Below are 20229 nucleotides of genomic sequence, written 5' to 3' on the forward strand. Positions count from 1 at the left end.
TAACATGTGAATCTTGCAATAATCACACATCAGCCAAGACTTAAAGTGGTGTGAACGCTAATTTTGTCTGACAACTTAAATGTTTTAAAGTCAGAACTTTAGCAGTGATGAGAAACTGACTGATATAAAAGTAAAGACATTTGTGGATGCCGTTTGTGTCACTCTTTCATGCCTGCACAGTCTAGTGACAAGTAGAACAGGAAAGTGTGTAATTGAGCACACAATGTTAGCACACAGTATAGGAGTTAAACAAACAGATGTTAACATTAGCTAGATTAGCTGTGGTTGATATCTACACTAAGCACATATTGGTGTCTTGGATGATGGGAGTGCTGTAATTGGACCTCTCCTGGTTCTGAGATATGGAGCTTGAAATGATAAAATGCAGTGTATCACTTGGTTAAACAAATTAAATCCAGTCTAGGAGAGTCTACATGATAACTGAGAGTTTCCTTCAGAGCAATCAGACCATGCATTTGTGGTCAGAAGGTTAAATACACTGATGATGGACATGAATATTATGAAAAATGTTTAACTTTTAATGATTAATTTGAACTGTTCTTTTTCCAGGGTGGAATATTTCTACAGCATACATCTATAGTGACTGTAAAAAGCATTTGTACTCATTTCATTGACCAATATTCAGAACAAATCAAAACATCTCACTGAAGTGAATCCAAGAAGAATAGCAGACTGAAAAGTTACCAGCCAAGACAGAAGCCCCATTCCAAAACTGACAACTCTGATTAAAATTTCATGCGGACAAGCTAACTAGGAACTTTGTATCAGTGGTCAAATTCTCTGAATTCTTCAGGTTCACCTCAAACTTCATTCACCATGTCTTTATACAACACTCTGCATTGAAACATGAGTTATTAATAATCTCTGGCCCTCTTCCACGGTGTGTCTTTTGTCCTCTCCTTATCCCCAACCGGTCACGGCAAGTGGCTGCCCCTGCCTGGTTCTGCTGAAGGCTTCTTCCTGTTAAAAGGGAGTTTTTCCTTCCTACTGTTGTCAAGTGGTTGCTTATGGGGGTGTTGGGGGGTTGGTGTTTTGATTGTTGGGGTTTTCCATGTATTATTTTAAGGCCTTTACCTTACAGTATAAAGCACTTTGATGCGACTGCTGTAATTTGGCACTGTATAAATACAACTGAATTAAATTGAATCAACCACTGGACAGTTGAAACTTGGACACAACAGAGTGTCCCAACAGGACAATGATCTCAAACAAAATCTGCTCTAGGACTGGATAAAGTAGGTTAACATTAAGCTTCTGGAATGGCCTTCCTCAAGCTCCGACCTCAATCCTATTTCAGGTCCAGGGTTAAAAGCTGTGTAGGTGCCAGGAAACCGACTTATTTAAATATCCAGCCAGAATTATGCCAGAAGCCTATTGATGGTTGCCAAAAGCATCTGGTGGAGATATAACTTTCTAAGGGATATTTAAACAAGTTTTAGTTGTAATGTATGCGTACATCTGAGCCTGTATGAATAGTTTTGACCCTGTAAAGATTGGAGAAAATCCCAAATTATAAAACTTGACTGATTGGTAGACATCAAAGACAATTTATTTTAAAGGCTCTTAATAAATAATTGGTATGGTATATTTAAGTTTAAGTGTTGCTGATTTAACTTTATAAATTCTGGTCTCCATGATAGTCACATAGGGTGGTAAAGCAGGGCAGGTTTTAGGCAATCCTCCCTTATGATTGACAACTGCAGTGTCCCTCAGTTTCTCAGTCATATCGACCTCCACTCATCGTGTCTAATTTGCAAATACCAACATGGTGACAGCCATAATTTTTTAGCTTGAGACTTGTAAATAGGACTTCACTAACCTGTGGGTGGCATCCATCTTTTATATACAGTCTGTGATGCTCCCTTTGTAACTTCACATTATCTCAGTGCATGCATACATAGCACCTACATATATATCTGTCACACATGAGTGGGTGAGTGGATAATCTTTTACTAAACAACTCTCTCCTGCGTGGCACTGCAACTAAAAATAAAAACATGCTATTTTTTTTGAGGTCATGTATATTGTGTTGAGCGACATGCAGGGGAAAAACATGCATTAATACTACAAAAAGATGCATTCGCATATATATACAGTACCTTCATAGACACATATATACCTCCACGACCCTTAATTGGCCAAAATGTGTTGTATGTGCCAGAGAAAATAAAACACAATCGGGGGAACGCCTGGTTGCCATGGGAATGCTTTCTGGCAGGTAGTCAGCTTGGTGATGTTTATATGAGGAGGCTTCGATGGCAACAAGGAGAAAGTCTGTGTATCAACTCCGCAGGGGGTCGGGAGGATAATCAAAAACCGCAAAGATTCCTTTGTGTGTGTCCTTGTTAGTTAGGGCCACAGACTGGCTGCCTTCTACCTTTTTGTCAACAATCAAGAATTAATTGCTCACCTTTTAGTGATGTAGATAAAGCTACTAAGAAATGCCACTCTACTCAACAGTAGGAGACCTTGTGACATTAAAGTCGCTCTAATTTGAATCTGGTGCAGATGTGCATGCCCAGATTCCCGAGGCTCTTGATGTTTCCACGTGTCCAAACCTTGTTTACCTTGCACTGGGGCTTGGTAGAGCCCTCAGTTCATTCTCAACCTGAAACAACCTGTACTTTAACTCCTTTTCCTCCAGCTGAGTGCCCCCTAAAAACAAAAGGGTTGAAAACTCTAAATGAGTCTGAGACCTGAGATTATGGTTTACTTACACATAACCACACTTCATTATTCAAAACTTTATTTTTCTGTGTGGCAACTCTGTAACAGTGTCAAAACTAAGGGAAAGGGTAATAGGTCTCCTTTTAGGTGCTTGCCCGATTGCAAATGCCAGATGTTCATATTTGATAAAGGTTGTCATAAAAAACATACTTCATTTGCAGATGGTAGCAGTAATATTATTAAGTGCACAGTAAGATTTTAAAATATACCCTTGCAACAATTCCCTGGCTCTTGTACAGTGCCACTTTTCATGTAATACCACCTGCATTAGTGCACAAGGAACTGCACAGAAGCCTGAAAATTGTGCCTAATATTTTCAGGGCGCATTTTTCAATGCCCGAGGAACAGGACTTAAAAAATTTCCATGCAGACAGCCAGAGGATTATCTAATCACAGATACATGCCTTTTAGAGATGCACCGTTTGCATAATTTCATCATCGCAATGGGTCAGTATGGAAATAAACTCCCAGGAACAAAGAGTACCACACAATAAGCCGGATACATTTATTCAAGTCAGCATATAATTCACTTCCTGAGGTAAACAAAAAGGCATAATGCGAAGATTATGCTGAAATCTGCTCAACTGTTGACAGTGTATACAGGCAAGAGAATCTAAGCCAAGATCCTAACAGCCTTTTCAAATCACCTCTGATGATTTCAGAATGAAATTTATTGTTTAACTGATCAAACACTTTGTGCACTTTACATTTTCAGGAGACATTATTATGCCTTCATGTCTTCCCAGGACATTGACAACTTTAAGCTCCGCTAAATGAATCTGCCAGATTCCGGTGGGGAGGGAAAGAAAAACATAAGAGGCATGACAAGACTGACTTGATAGGATTAAATATTTTATGGGGATTATTTATCTCACATAGTCTAGGTTGAAATCTAGCTAACCTGCTATAACACACCCATTACACATTCGCCCCGAGGGCAAATGCCGTTCTCGTTCTCTCATTCCCGATAAAACGTGAATCTCCTTGATTGGGGAACATTCTTCAAGTCTTGTTAATGCGCAGCCACTCAAACACCCATGCAGCGCTGCGCTTCAGCATGTGAGTGACCTGAAATAACTTTTAATCCTGTAGGAATGAATGGTAGTTTGAGAGATGATTCAACTGCAGTGGATGGCAATAAAGAATAAAAACATGACAGCAAAAATGTCTCAGTTGTTAGCAGCGTTGATTCACAGCACTGAGGTTGTGGGTTGCAAACCCCTGCCTGTGGAAGCTGTTGTATTGAGTTTGAATGCTCTCACGGTATTCCTGTGGGTTTCCTTCCCTCCACAGTCTGCAGACATGCAGGCCCGGTGAACTGGAAACTGTAAAGTGCCCACAGGTGTGAATGTGTTTATCCATGTTGTAGACTGACCTGTCCGGTATGTTTCTTTGTGCAAGCTGTGGCACGCTTCAGCGCCCCAAATACAGAGTACATCTGAATAGGAATTGGATAGAGAGGATGAATAGATGGACGCTGTTATTATGAGACACAAAATACATTAGGTGAAACTAAACCTGATCACAATAAGACATGTCAACTGGTATGTGTCTGTTACTGCTGGATGTTACGGTATTTCCAAAGAGTCCATCGGCACAGTATCTTTCAACTCAATGAAAACCACTTTTGCAACAACAAATGCGCTAATTTAACACAAAAGTGTGGCCTTGAATTCTCACTACATACTTAGAGACATAGACGGCTTGCATTTACTTTGTAGCATCTACTCTGTCCTTCAATTTGATGTACATATATTGTTTGCTGAGCATTTTCTCAAAGGCATGTTTACCAGATGAGATGATGAGCGTGGTAACTGTGACATGAAGGTGGCCTTTAGTTCTGACAGGAGCCAGATGCATAAAAGTTTATGCAGATTTACGAGTGAATCTATTTTCCTTTACTCATATTTGTAAAGCCGTGCCTACGCATGGTGCTCTTTTATAAATCTCAATCAAAGCGAAACTTTATGCATGTGCGTGATTTCCACTTAGAGCTTTCATAATGAATGGATGTAAATCCTCCCTTATTCCTCATTTGCATATAAATCCAGCAGTGATTAGACATGACAATGAAAAAAACACAGCAAAGAAGAAGTGCAATTTCCCCAAATCTGAGACTGAGACACTAATATGAGTAGTGGAGTAATTAAAATGTGTATTTGGTGATCTCAGTTCTGGAATCACGACCATAAGAGAAACTAGTGATGGGAGAAAAAAAGCTTTCACCTCTAGAAGTTCAGGGCAGAGGATCCTGGCAGAAGTAAAAACAAAAGAGACAGAAAAAAAAACTGGAGACTGCAAACAAGAGGCAAAAAGTACATCAGATCACAGGAGGAAAGCAGGCCATCATATACAGCTAGCACCCACAATTATTACACCGTAAACAATAACAATAATAAGAGAAAGATGACGAAGAAGAGAAAGAACAAGGAGAACATGAAAAGGAGGTCTGATCAAGTCTAGCATACATAACAATGTGCAGTGAAATTTGTAAATGTACATATACATTTACTGTAGGTCCATAAGTATTTGGACAATGTTTCAGTGTTTGCTTCTGTACACCATCACAGACAGAACATCTCCAGGGAGATAAAAGATCTAGAACTGAATGAAATAAACAGGAAACAGGTCTCATAAAACTGCTTGTCAGTCAACCACCCAACTACATAGGCGATTGTCTATAAAAATGGCAGTGATTCCTAAACAATATTAATGGCACATTTTTGTTAAATCCCTTGAACTAAAGCTTAAAGTCTGCACTTCAATCACAGGTTGACTGGTTGATTTAAAATCCACTGTGGCGGTGTGCAGAGGCTAAGTTACTGATGATGTGTTTATGAGCTGGAAATATATATATTGATAACAGGGAATGCAAGCTCAGCCAAATTGGCTGTTTTTCTTCACTTCTGTCTCGGTTCATTTTTCATCTTCTCTCCATTCTGTCGGGCTTGCCTCACGATGGTCTGTCACGGTCTGAAGCATGAACACGGTCCACACATTCTTCCTTTACAAATACCAGTTTGTGCATGGGAAGAGGTGTGTGCATTTTTGTGCACGTGGTGTGCCTTTTTTTAAAAATCCACAAATGACCCGAACAGCTACTATGAATATGTTTATCTGTAATTACTCCTAGCCAGCAAGGAGTCAACTAGGAATATTCTCAGAGAACAGCGCTGTTTCGAAGCGTCGTTACATGGAGTTTATTTTCATTTGCATTCCCTTTGTTGTGTGTGAACTGGGAATGCAGCAGCATTTACACTGCGTTATCAGCGAGCCAACCATGAGCACATGTCCTGGGTGAGTGATTCTGTACTTCACGGTTGCATGTCCACACAATTCTCTAAGCCGTTCAGCACATAATGCCCCGAAATTCATTTCACATGTTAACACCAGGTGTAAAGCGGGCTTCAGTCTCCCTGAAGCACTGCTAAAGCTTCAATATATTCAAATTACATTATGTACATTTTGATTAAATTAATGTGTTCTAATAAGTAGCTCTGTGTCCTTCTACACACTTAGAACAGCCGATTGAGTAAATAAAAAAATATATCCTTAGTGTTGTATTTAATCATATCTACACAGGCCAGGTAACTATAACGCATGTGCTCATGAAGAAACTCATAAGCAAAGCTACAAATATGAATAAATAAATAAATCCACATAGGAAAATTAAATGATTGTGTAAAAGATGTCCCGGTATCAACCTCAGGTAATCTTAATACTCTCAGTCTCTGTGTGGGATGCGAGCGAAAAGCTCCCTGCAAAACAAACCTGAGCGCGTGTCAGTAAAAAATAATAAATGCATTAAGTATTGCACGGCTGAGTTAACAAAATAATTGTGTGCCAGTACATGTGCGATCCGACACAGCGATGAACGAAATACATGATTTGAAAATTTGCACATACAGGGGTACGCGATCTAAAACAAGCTCCAAATGTTCTGCTTCAGTGAGTCTAAATAATACATGTAAAAGCACTGATTCAGAGCCAATCGCAGCACAGGTGAAGGTGTGAAGAGACATGTATATTTCCTCTTATTCCTCCCGCTTATAAATGAGCCAGGGGATTGGTGGTGGATTAGTGCTTGTTTACACAAGGATAATAATGTCGGATAATAAAAGTGTGTATGTTAATATTCTTGTCCAATTATTTTTTTTAGGTGGTGGACCAATGTTCGAGTAGATTATAAATGTGAACTGTAACCAGAGAGGATCACCGCCACTCTGTGATTTGCAAAGGAACAGAAAATCTGTTTGTTTTAATGAGTCTTGAGCGTGAGCTCATTTCAGCCCATCCCAGCCTGCTGCAGGTTCAGATCTGGTAGAGGCTCTGTTTATTCGTGTGGCTCTCCTGGCTCTCAGTGACACCAGGTTCAGTAGTCTTTCTAACTCATCCCCAGAACCTGCCAGACTATTAGAGCCAAGCCCTCCATGGTCTTCCCGTGATCCCCTCCATTCCTCTGTCTGTAAGTCCCAAGCCCTGAGGGGGGGCATAAGTTGAGCTGGGTGCAGGTTTAGCCCCGGGGGACTGGACGGATATCCTTCATAGGCTCGCCGAGTTGGGGGTAGAGTATCATAAAGGCTCTCTGTGTCTTCATTTTGTTCCAGATCATGGCTGGACTCTTGGTATTCTTCATACACGGGCGAGGAGCTGTCGTCACAGCTGTCTTGGTCCTGCAGCTGCTGCTGCTGATCTCCATGGTCCTGGTGTCCCTCCATGTCCTTGGTCCTAATGTTCATATTCCTTCCTTCCTCCTTGTACCTTCTCTTTTCTTTTCTGTCCGGGGTGTGTTTTCTCTCCCACTCTCCAGACTGATTCCTCTCCCACTGAAAGGTCCTCCTCCCAGTTTCATGTGTCCTCTCACGGCTTTTGTCCGCGCTGTAGCCCATCACCCTGTAGTCCAGCTGCAGAGAGCGCGTGCTGCCTCCGCGCCTGATGTTCTGCTGGGTGTCATTAAGCTCATAATGGGATCCTACCTCAGGTGGACGCAGACGTGATGGCGACACCCAGCTTGAAGTCTGACAGGAAGACTCCCAGCGGTATGCTGAAAATACAGTTTGGCATAGTTTCAGTAATAAAAAGCATGGATTTGGGGACAATCTAAGAAATTAATGGAATTTAACATGGTGTAATAGCAACATATGTCTTTTTCCATGGAAAAATCTTTGCTCCTAAATCACTGGAAGCATATAGTTTTACTGCAGTGTGCATTAGGGCGCACTACAGTGGAGGTCCCACCAGTGGGGCACCACTACAGTAAAATATGATTTATGTAGGAAAAGCACAGCGATGCTATCACACTGACCTCATTCAGCTTGTATCATTTATTGTTGCTGATAAAAAAATCTGGTGCATGAACTTTTATCAGCTGTTGCATACCGGAACAAGTTAAAGAACCGCAGTGTTACAGCACAGTGTGATGAGGACTCAGATCTAATCAGTCTAATAGGATCAGCCGGCGAAAGGTGTCCATCGGTAAATAAACTCCTCCTCTAAAACAGCAGTATCGCTGCAATCTTATCTCCAGCAGGTAGAGAGTGGTGACACCAGTAACTACACTTCTGTGCATCTGTTATAGGGGGACTGGTGTGATTCTTACAGCTGCACACACATTTCATTGTTACTTACGGTTCTACCGCTACCCTTGTAAAAACAAAAAAACAAAAGACAAATAAAATAAATAAATAAAATGAATGAAAAAAGCTTCCTCAAGGCATAAAACCACCAGCATCTGGAAAAAATTTGCCAATTTTCTTATCAATTTTGAACCCATTTACAAATAGCTCGCATATTATCTGGTTTGTCGTGTTTATTTTGTTTCTCCCCTTAAATTGTCCCCATGCTCATTATCTCTTCCTTTGATTGGGTTTATTTTTGCACAAGAAATGAAGCACGCATGAAAGTGTGTGCATGTGTGCGCTGCATGTTTGAGAGGTTCTGGTGTAGCAGGAGGCCCACAAAGTGCCTTTACATCGCCGTGGGGCTTTCTGTTTGTTCTGTGGGATTTCTCCAGCGTGTTTGCTTTGTGTAATCGCTCCAGTTCTCATTTACTTTTTTATTAATGTGCAAATAAAATTAGTCGACATTTTATTTATTTATTTTAGATTTCAGTTCATGCTGCTAAATGGACTGACACAGAACTCCCCGCTAATCCACAACTTCCTACAAACTACAGCATGCAGGTTGCATAATTCATGGTTAGGTTAATGAGCTGTGAGGGGAAAAAATATCATATTGATGAAGTGAGAGGAGGCAGAGGGGTCACCCTGTGTGTGGGACAGAGAGTACACTTAATTACTGTGCTTGTGCCAGCCACTACTATATAATGCATGACACATGTGTGGACACAGATATCTAACGGACTGCCATGCCAACGAGATCTTACTGCCATGCCATGCTTGCCTGAAATATCTGTCTCTGGTTGAAAAATGTTCTAACGAAGGGTTAAGGGAGGGGGAAAAAAAAGAATGTTCTTACAATCCACAATGTACTCTTTGATGAACTCTACGCAAATCTCATCTTTGCTCTGCAGGTGACGACTCGCTGTCAGTAAAACGGGAAACAAAACAAATATCTCATGGGACAGCGAACCTTTGATGATGAAATTCTCGGTGAATGCAAAAGGAGACGGCGAATTATGACACAGAAGAAAGCACGCTTCGACAACAAGAGAGGGAGGCTGGCAGAGAGCCATTTAGCACGCCGCTTATACCCACAAACACAATTCATAACAGATAATACATGCACACAATCATGCTGCAACTGTATACAAAAACACAAAATGGAAAATGATATATCAGATTCACTTTTTTCACATTTCTTCTTGCCTTGCTTGAAAATAAACTTGTGAGATTGAAAACTTTATTAAAAAAATGTTTTGTACAAAACAGAAAATTCTGAATCCAAAGGATGTCTTCAAAAAAACCCACTGGACAAACATCATTTAATTCTTTTTGTCTGAAATGAAGCTGCTTGTGCTTCAGTAGGCTGGCAGTGACTGAGGCATAAACACACTCTTGCTCTGGGTTGGAAACGAAATGCTTTGTAGACCTAGTAAATTACATGCAACCGAGAACAAACAGACTTGGTAACTATGAGCCAATTAATATTGATTGCAAGAGTGTAGCACAAGCAACTGACAGCGGAGCAGGGATCTTAAAGGATAGGTGCAACCGGATCGTGACGGCCCCGGTGTTTGTTTAAGGAAAGCCATGCATTCGCTAAGAGCAGAAAGTCAGTGTTCAGACTGTAGATGATTCCCCCCCAAAAAAATGTTGAAAAAGAAAGTGTTTGAAGCTGCCTTCTCCTCTGCTGTTCTGGGCGGATGTGAGGCTTGGCTCAAAGTGCCCCTAATCCTCTGAGACCCTCTGCAAGGCCGGGGTGAAAGCTTTGCTTTGCTTGGAGCTAGGACTGCTGCGCCCAATTTAGCAGTCATCATAATTCAAAATTTCTTAATTAACTATGAAGCAGAATACATTTTAAAAGTATCTCTGGACATAATATTTTTATTTCATCAAAGAGCTGCCTGAATGTTATACCTGAAAGCCTTTTTGCTGCACACAGGGCAACAGAAACTGACTCAGATTCCAGTTATTTTTCCCGACCTCCGAGGTCAGAAAACATAATCGGAAACTGGAAGCCTGCATTGACATTCAAAGAGTGGATAGAGTTGGCATAAATAGAAATTGTAATCTGTACTACTGGGCTATGATGAAAATATTCAGAGAAAATAATGCAAAGGATGCAAAAGGTCAGGTTGTGGGTTCTCACCCCTGACAAATAAAGTCAAAGAAATGGCAAATTAATAAGATGTTTTTCAGTTGCTTTGCATCTCACTCACCAGGGCTGCTACGCCGCTGTTCTTTGTCCATGTTTGACACTACAAAGGGAGAGAGAAAGGGAAAGTCAGAGACAGAGCGAGACAAACAACCCAGAAACCAAAAGGGAAAAACTGAAACACAGAGAAATCCGGTGTCAGAAACTGACAACAAATATTAGAAATCTAAGCAGGATGTTTAATTCGTAATAAGAACGGGGACCGAACGGCAGAGGCTCGGCTGCATTCAATAAATTCTATCTTTTTGCTCCGCCGCTGAACAAATATGTTGGCGTCGGAAAGATAGACACAAAGAAGACAGGGGAGTTAACAGAGGATTTTCCTTCATACCTTCACTTTCAATGTTATCAACAGTATCATTGACGAGACGTATCACTGTCACTATGGAGGCTAGGCAGAAGACAGAAAGAGAGAAGAAGAAATGGAAATAATCTCAGTGCATTCATGAACAGGGCAAGGTTTTATACGGTGGAGGTGACTGAGATGTGTTGAGAACACGGAGTAAGCACGTTGCAAACATGTCTATATGCATGTGGTGTGTGTGCGTGTGTGTGTGTGTGTGTGTGTGTGTGGGTGTCCTGTTAAGCAAGAGATACGTGAGGACTCTTTGCAGCTACACCAATTAGACAGGAAATAAAGCACTGACATAGATTTCCTATGTAAAGAACACAACCACACACACATGCACACACACACATCAGCATCATTATGGTGCTTGACTTCCACCCTCTTATAGTGGAAAATCAATGCTATTGAGTTATCTGGGAATTGTAGCTTTGAAAAAAAGATGCACAGACAACCTGTGCATATTGGTTGCATGAAAGCATTTCCACTTCTCTAATATCACCCTGCTTTTCAATAATTACTACAGGCTCAGCATTTGATTTTACACTAACCTTCATTTAACCAGGCAATTCATTAGGAACTAATTCCTATTCACAGTGACAGCCCTGCGAAAGGTGAACCCTCTCAAGGGAACTAAGAAAGAAATGTCAGATGCTTAAAAGACGGCGGCACACATTCAGAAACCATTTAAAACACTCCCTGCTTGAATACAGTCACAACAAGTAATAACACGTGGCAGCAAGCAACACATAATTGGCAGTCTATCTAACGGACAACAGCATCAGGCAACCAAGAGCAAAGCAAGAACAGCACGCACAAACAGCCCGGGCAAAGACAACAGCAGCAGCAAGACAACGAGGTTAGAAGGATATGCATGCAGAACATGAGGCAGCAGACAGACTGAAGATGGAAGACACTGGTCAGCCGAGAAACAGTTACATGTTTCAGTGAGAATGTCTGACAAATCTGTCCACTTTTAGGACTTTTCTGTTTTTTTCTGCAGAAAGTTCCAGGCTTTGGTTGAAGGAGTTTAAAATGATGGTGGGCCAAAGAAGGTATTGGTTTATGGGAACATTACCTACAAACTTCTGGCAATTAAACTATGCTTTATTTCATTTGAGCATCAGAGTCTTACCGTTGTCATCGAAGGACTCTGAAGTGTAGGAGCTGAGTGAGTGCTCCTCAGAAGTGGAGTCTGAGAGACACCCCAGCCCGTCCGCCAGTTCCGACACGTCTAATGTAAAAACACAAAACAACACTCATTCACATCAGCAACTTTCACTCATGGAAAATTAAATGTAGGGGTTCAGAATTGAAAGATGTGTTCAGATATCCGAATCGTTCAGATCTGAAAAGCTCAATAACACTCCTGCTGTATTTACATTTAAAAGCTTGACTTCGGCTAATAAGAAGCTTCTAAAGTCCGAGCTAAAATAACCTCACATCAGCTTTGAGTTGGATTTCTATCAGGGTGAAAAGAAGAAAGGATCAGAGTGACCGAAAACTCTCTACTTTGTTCATTCAGTGCACTCATGGGGAAAAAAATGTGTCCACAGATCCATCACTCCACCTGTCCATTCATTTTCTTTCTAGCTGGCTGTGTTCAGTTAGAAGAGAGAGGCTAAATCTGCTATTCATCTACTTTTGACTCAGATAGATCGTATTTAAAAAACATATTTGACCTGCAGAATGATTTTTTTTTTTCCCTTAAAGGCTTCCTCGCTGCTTTGATGTACAGCATTTTCCACATATCCCAGTACACCTACTGCAAATCCAGGTCTGCCCATTTAATGCTGTCAGCACTAACTGGGGGGTATCATGGAGGGGGTGAACACCACCGAGTTACTGGTGCTTATGTAACTCCTGAAAAACTGCTTTAAAAAAAGCAAAATAGAGCAAATTGCATGGCAACGTCACTGAGCTACAGGCTAGGGTGGCAAGTAGGTTTGTGGTTTGGGTCAAGCTTTTCATACTCTGGTAATCAAAGGTCTTCTTTTGTGTTACAACCCTGCAATTTTGTCTGTGCACACAAATCAAATAAAATTTTGTTTGGAGAAATCTACCAGGCCTAATATCTCCAGTTTTCCTTAACCTTTACGCCTGCAGAGGCATCATTTCAAATAAACTGGTGCTTACAAGTCAGTGTGATCTTTTTTTGTGCCTTTGCCGAGCTGTTATTTGAAGGTTTGTTTCCTTCAAATCACTCCAAGTGTCCTCTGAGTGATTGTCGAACAACTGCCCGGAGGTCTGTAGCAGGTACTTATGACTTCAGATAAGCTGTAAAGACTGTTTACAACACAGCCAGAGGCAGGTGAATTTCTCTACCAGGTGCCCCTTATGTAGAAGCAATGAAGTCTTTTTTTTTTTTTCTTCATTTTTGCTCAAATTGGGAAAGAAATACAGAGGACCAGCAGAGTGGAAAGGCTGAGCTGTGAGATCAATTGTATTTGCAAAATAAAACTGCATTGCAAAGAGGCAGTTTTGCTGATGTGATTAAAACTAACTTTTTAGCAAACTTTTGGGAAAAATAAGAGGCTTTTATTTAGTAGATGGAACAAACAGAGAAAAAAAGAGAGAAATAGAAAATAGAAAGCCATTTAAATCCATTTTACTGCCTTGCTGCTATATAGCGATGGATCTTAATGTGAGAATCATTGATTGGCAATAAATGGTCTGGGTTCTGAATATTTCCTCATGAGCATCTGTTCAGATGAATTCTCCTCCAGATGCTTGTATTGAGTCGCAGTAAACAAAGATGCACTAACAAATTATATGGCATCAAGTCAAAAAAGTAAATCAAAAGTCTTTTTATTCAGCTCATTTTGGAGCAAAGATGCCAGTGTCACATTAACGCAACGTCTCAAGAAAAAGACTTTTTTCAAGAAGACTATACAAATATTTTATGTCATGCATTTGCTTCCAGCAGTTCCAGCTGTAGCTTAATACATCCTAGCACACAGTTGTTCCTGTTCCCTTTTTGTCAAAGGGGGAGGGGATAAATTCATAATAACAACAGACATTTTGTGATAGCGTTTTGAATCTCACACCTCTACACAACAGCTCCTTGTCTGACAGATGTGACAGAATTTCAAATCTTCAAAAATCTTGTTTTTCACTTCACGTGTGGTAAGCAAGCATTCAGGGCTCGGCCCATCTTGTGACCAAATCCGTACTCTGCAACCGTGTCCGCGAGGGCCGGGATGTCTGGAAATCAACCTCAGCTTTCTGAGCTCAAGCTACGTGGTCATGGTTCAATGCATATGGAAGAAGCAAAACGCTCCTGTGGGAATGTGATCAGTAAGGCAGTACCATCAATCAAACTAAATAAGAAAGACAGTGCAGCAGCCACAGGTCTAATTCAGGATGCAGGCAAGGGGACACTTAATATAATCAGGTTTTGGAAAAAGCAAACATTTTTTACCCTTTCTTTCTTTCTTTCTTTCTTTCTTTCTTGCTGTTTTTTTCCTTACAAGTTCCTATAATTAAGACCCATCCAAACTATTTTCTTTGCCGAGCCAGTTCAGTAAAATATAATGTTACGCTGATTTAAGTGATACGGTCTACAATTTGTCTCCCTTCTGATTTTATGTTTTTTTCCAGAGAAGTTCTCAGCATTTCAGTTTGAACACTAACAATTACCAAGCCAAACAGATCCAATCCAACAGTTTCAACTCAAAATCATTTTCAGCAAAATCAAACATAAATGTCAGTCAAAGCGGCCGCGCTCCTAACTCCAGATGGATGAGTTTAAAAAAACCCTCACTTAGAGTTGAAACACTCCATAGAGGCCAGACTGTAAAAATGCTGTAAAGTTGGACAATTTTACATAAGAGCATATGAGGAATAGCTCTCTCTTGAAGCCAGCCTATTGTGACAGCTAGAGGAACTGCAGTTTGTGGCACATCTGCACTGGCTTCAGTATTCACCTCCAGAGGTCACGCCTCGATCGGTTCACTCTGAAACACCCAACTTTAGAGCAGAAATAACCATTTTTAGAACCAGATTTTAATCTCTGTGGCACGTTGTCCTCCTGAGAACATGCAAAAAGTCTTGAGTCTGCCTTCACTTTTTAGTATTTTGCAAGTAAACTAAGAAATAGGTGCAAAAGTTTACCGTGACAAGTGCAAAAAAAAAGAGTATTTAAGGGAAAAACTGAGTTGTTGTTTTTTTTTTTACAATTTTCTGAATATCAGTCTTCTGAAATGACTTCCTGTGAGTGAAACAGTTCATAGTTAGTGTTTAAAATGCTCCTCCATGAAGAAGGTTTAGTGTATAAGACATCCTGAAGAGTTACCAACAAAAAAACCCAAACTAAAGAGTACAGTATGAGACCCAATTTCTTCAAAGAGTATTTTCCAAGTATTTAATTATTCATCCCATTTTATTTATTTATGATCGAACGCGTAGTGACAGAAAATAACCAGGATGTTCCCTTGTTAGTAACTATTTCATGTTTTGACCTGTGGCCTTGTTATTGAAATATACATTATTGCACTTGCTTGTGGCTGCTGTGGTGTAAATGACTTACTAAACTAATTTGCAATTGATTAGTTAACCTGGCAGTTAACACTGCAGTCATTAACACAGTAATCTTGAGGTCAGTTTTCTATAAGCTTTATCATCATTAAATTAATAGTCTGGTGGTGTAAATGTGAGGAGGTGGTGCTGGTTCTTTTTTTTCTTTTTTCTACAGACACTCAGCGGGGGACCAAAAAACTAAAATAACCTATTTCCCATTCCTACAGGAAAAAATCAATAATTAACAGCCAGGAAGTTCCCACAGCAAGCTGTATTATTCACACAACAGGCTGGACAAAGGATCGAAATATCTGACGCCTACCTGCGCACTGAAATGCAACGTGGTTATTTCATCGACAGAGAACAGACTGGGAAGAGTGTTGGCAGCTAAAATATCAGACGGATGCTGAATTACAATGACATTCTTCTCTCCTTCGGTTTAGTGCCTGTACAGCTGACAAAGGTAGGTGTGAAGCAAATTTAAGGAAAACTAAAAAGAGGGAAACTTGGCAGAGAAGTTGGGTGACTTTGTGTGGAAGTGTTCCGACTACTTTGATTTTAACTGAACTTTATTTTTCTTTTTTCTTTCTTTTTTTTGTTGCAAAAGTAGGACAAGAACATAGGACATCAGTTCTGGCTGATTACCCTGACCATTCAAACAGAAGTGCCCACGAGATCCAAGAGAGTTATCCTGATACAAGTGGACATAATTGCCAATTTCAGCAGTGTAACAGAAAGTCCTATTACCCATTATTGCTCCTAGGAAATAAATAAGAAAACTGAAATGATAGCAAAATAAAAATATTACTTTTTAAGCACTCTTGCTTACTCTGGGCCATTTTCTTTGATGTGTGTGATCAAAAGGCATAGAGCACTGTGAAATGAGCTCTCTCAGTGAAGATGGTGGTATTGGTGTAACACAATGTGTTCATGGCCTGTGTACTCTTTGCCTTTTTGATCAGGTTAGAAGCTGTGTGCGCACGTGTGTGTGTGTGTGTGTGTGTGTGTGTGTGTGTGTGCAGGGAGACTGTTGCAGTCTTACCCTGTGGACTGTTATCTCTCTGTGTTCTCTCCAGCTCAAAAGCTCTCTGCCCCCACTCCTCCTCTCTCTCATCTCTAGCCCTCTCCAGCTCTTTCTCCCTCATTTCTTCGCCTTCCCAGGACACTTTGTGGGCCGGGCTATGCTCTGAGCGGCAAGCAGATGCTGAAGGGAGATTGGGTGCCACACTGCACACTGCGACGCCCCGCCTATTGGCCATTCCTCGGACATTAGACATGTCTGAGAGGAAGCTGCTAATCTGCACAGACACAAGAAAATACCCAAAAAGTCAGGGTAAGGGCAAGCCAGGTAGTTACTATTCAGAAACCCGAAATACAAACAAATTTATACAGGATTTCATGCGTTATTACAAAACAAATCATTATTTCATTCTTTGTGCAATTACACGCACAATCAGAAACATACATAAATTACCAATTGATTGCTTTTTGTAAAAACAATACAATATTCTGCACTGGTGTAGGACCTTTCTGTTTTATATTTCCAACAATTCCAATGATGCATTTGATTTTCTGATACCATTAATCATTTCTTAATTATTGCCACGAAAGAAGAACTGGGTCATCGCCCTATCTGAAGGGCCACACATGATGAAGTCGCTGCTGTGAAGCTTATTTTAGCCCATCACATGCAGAATTGAATACGAAGAAGACATGAACATGATTATTAAATGTCAGCAGACTTTCTGTATCCTGTAAGCTGATTATCTGCATAATACAGCGTATGTGCAGGGAACATTACTACTTTTTAATCTACCTATATCGTCCTTGCGTTATATTTGATATCAAAACCTAGTTCCTGCCATAAAAACACAGTTTTTATAGTATGTGTGTCGAGCCCATGTATTCTTTCTCCAGCACACTGTGGCTGTTTGTCCCAAAGGCTGTTTTTAAAAAATAGGACTAATATAAGAAATAATATTCTTTCTTTTAAATTATAATATAAACTCAGATAAATTAAGGAAGTGCAGCATTATCAAAAGGGACTGATGAGCTGGGAGATATGATGCCCCACAAATATTGATATTGTCATATAAAATGGATATTACTTGGGATGCTCAGTGTTATAGTTTGATATTAAAACTTAAATACTCTTATTTTAAAGCATATAATTCCTGACCAACTATTTTTTAGATATTAGCAGTATGAACATATTCAGATATTTAACTTTGTCACAATTTTGTCTGTTCCGCAGCATTTCCCTTGATATTAACTGCCAGTCTGGTGAGGGGACTATAAAGCAGACACACAAATACCATAATTAAAACAAGCTTTGCACACTTATGCACACCTGACTGCCTTCACTGGAAGTGGTCCTGTCACCACTGAGTCCTCCTGGTAGAGGGGAGTGGGCAGTCGGGCGCACCATGACCTGGGGAGGGCCCACACTGCTGCCTCCCACCTCACCATAGGTGCTTGTGGTCGCTGGTGAGCCTGATACACGAACGGCTTTAAACTCAATCCCTTCTGCTCCCATGCCAGTCTTGTGGAGCATGTAGCTAGTTTCTGTGGAGATAGCCGAGATGCCCATCCCAGTCTGAATACCGGGGCCTGGATCTGAGTCTTTCCTGAATTTGATTTTTTTCCTAAAGACGATGAAGAGTATGAGGAGGAAAATGATGACAAACGCAAGGACGCCAATGCCAATTATCTCTCCTGGTCCGACGTAAGACAGAGGCTCAGCCTGCACAACAAGAAAAGTAAAATTATTAAAATATTATAATAATTTTTTCTAGTTGAATAACGAACAGTTAACTGTCAGTTAAACTCTAAGGTCATCAGTAAATACACAGATAAAAAGTTGAAAGATGAACAAGCTTAGAAATAAGTCAATAACACTTCATAAAAAAGGTCTTTGTTGTCAGATGATTAACATGAACATGAAGTGCTTTTTCCAGCACCAAAAGAATTGCCGAAACATACAGTGCTGTGCAAAAGTCATAAGCTACCAGTCAGTTCTTTAGATTGTTAAAAAGTTGTCTTCTCTTGAGCGTTCTGTAGGTCTTTGAAACTTTTCCTTTAGATACGAGCTTTCACTCCTTTCAAGTCGAGTCCTTGTCCCTGACCATTTTCAGAGGAATGTTTTTTTTCTTAAGCCACTTAACACTCACCTGTGAATCATTCAAGCATTAAAAAAACACCTTAATCAAAGGATGAACAAGCGCTGTGCCCACATATAAGAGAAAACCTAGCAAAGAATCAATTTGAAATTAAATTTTAGGCATTTTTTACTAGCATCCTATTATAAAAACACATTGTTTATTCCCATTCGTTCAGTCCAACTACAGGAAGGAGGAAGGAAGCTGGACAAGTAAATGACAAAAGAATAAATATCTACAACAGTATCTGAAAGTCATGTCCTTAAGAAATAGGAAAAAATTCAACAAAGACCTGACACAGGACCTGAGAGGAACACAGTAAAGTTAGTTTACCCCCAAAATGTTTAATACTATCAAAGGGGGCTCATATGAAACCCCCAAACTATTTCTAAATGTTTGTGATTACTCTAAACATAAAAATAATAAGAATCTCATCGCTACATCTGAGACGCTAATTAGTTATTTAAAACGGATGATGAAGTCTTAGCAAAGTTTTGAAACACAAAGCATCTTTTGAGTATTGAAGTAAATAAAATTTTGGTATCGGGAAAATGCATCATCTAAAGCTGGGTATATTTACAACCCTTATGCACTCACAGCTCCAAAAGATTATGAGCACATTTTATGGTCTTCCAATTTGGAGGGAGTGATTGAGCTCACAGCTTTTTTGTTTTAATGCAATGCGTGATGAATAAGTTTCGGCAATAAAAATACACATTATCTCTAATGCGTGCACTCAATTAAAAAGAAAAACAAACAAACAAAAAACAAAGAACAAAGTTAACATACATTAGTTGTAAAAGACGTTTAGTAGATTTTGTCAACTCTGCTGCAGTCCTCCGGGGATTAATGAAGGCACCTTCCTTCTTATAATGTGCCACATTAATTGGGTTTGCAGTCTCAGTATAAGGTATATGGCACAATAAATTCAAGAGCATAACAACTTCAAATAGAAACAGCAATTTAGGCATTACCACACTCTCATTTATCTACTGTGGGGACAAAGATACCAAGCTGGTGAATAAGCCTTCCAGGGGGCTGCTGTAAACTCAAAATTCTCAACAATTTCACTGTGTATGCCAAGTCTAATTAGGTGTGAGCTGAATGCACGAAAAAGCAATTCGAGGAGGTTTTTCGATTATTTTTTCATTTATTCTGTAACATCTACAAAAATCCAATTCCAAGCATCGCTCATACGTTACCTGTGTGTCATCCCCAGGATCACCAGGCGTCAGATCATCGCACAGCTGACCCTCGTACCCTTCTGAACAGTTACAGTAGAATGACCCGAATGTGTTCACGCACTCTCCTCCATTTCCGCACGCTTCCTGGTCACACTCGTTGACGTCGCCGTCACATCTGTGGCAGCAAAAACGTGTAAGTAAAGCTGGTACAGGGGGCCGCAGTGAATATGATGTTATCCAAGTTAAGAAAAAGGAAAAATGCAAGTGTGAGAGTGAGCTAAAACATTTAAAACTTTTTAGAGAATGTTTCTTTTCCCAAATGCTGGGAAGATTCCCTATTATTTACATTTAGACGGTTCTGATTTAAAGAATTATGCATGAATGCCAAAAAAACATGAACACACAGACTCCCACTGAAGAAGCAAATTCCAGCTGAACA

At 40.1% G+C, this 20229-nt stretch overlaps 1 protein-coding gene across 1 annotated transcript in view; it reads right to left on the reverse strand.

The window, feature by feature from the left end:
- Positions 1–3239: 3239 nt before the first annotated feature.
- The window catches only part of fat3b (FAT atypical cadherin 3b), a 67807-nt gene continuing 50817 nt past the window's right edge, over positions 3240–20229 (reverse strand). The window contains exons 46-52 of the mRNA XM_025910796.1: positions 19809–19965; positions 17799–18191; positions 16491–16746; positions 12066–12164; positions 10916–10975; positions 10589–10627; positions 3240–7792 (exon numbers count right to left, since the gene is read on the reverse strand). Of these exons, the coding sequence (XP_025766581.1) occupies positions 7029–7792; positions 10589–10627; positions 10916–10975; positions 12066–12164; positions 16491–16746; positions 17799–18191; positions 19809–19965 (1768 nt within the window). The 3' untranslated portion in view covers positions 3240–7028. The remainder of the gene's footprint in view (positions 7793–10588; positions 10628–10915; positions 10976–12065; positions 12165–16490; positions 16747–17798; positions 18192–19808; positions 19966–20229) is intronic.

This window comes from Oreochromis niloticus, linkage group LG10 (genome assembly GCF_001858045.2).
Source record: "Oreochromis niloticus isolate F11D_XX linkage group LG10, O_niloticus_UMD_NMBU, whole genome shotgun sequence".
Taxonomy (NCBI): Eukaryota; Metazoa; Chordata; class Actinopteri; order Cichliformes; family Cichlidae; genus Oreochromis; species Oreochromis niloticus.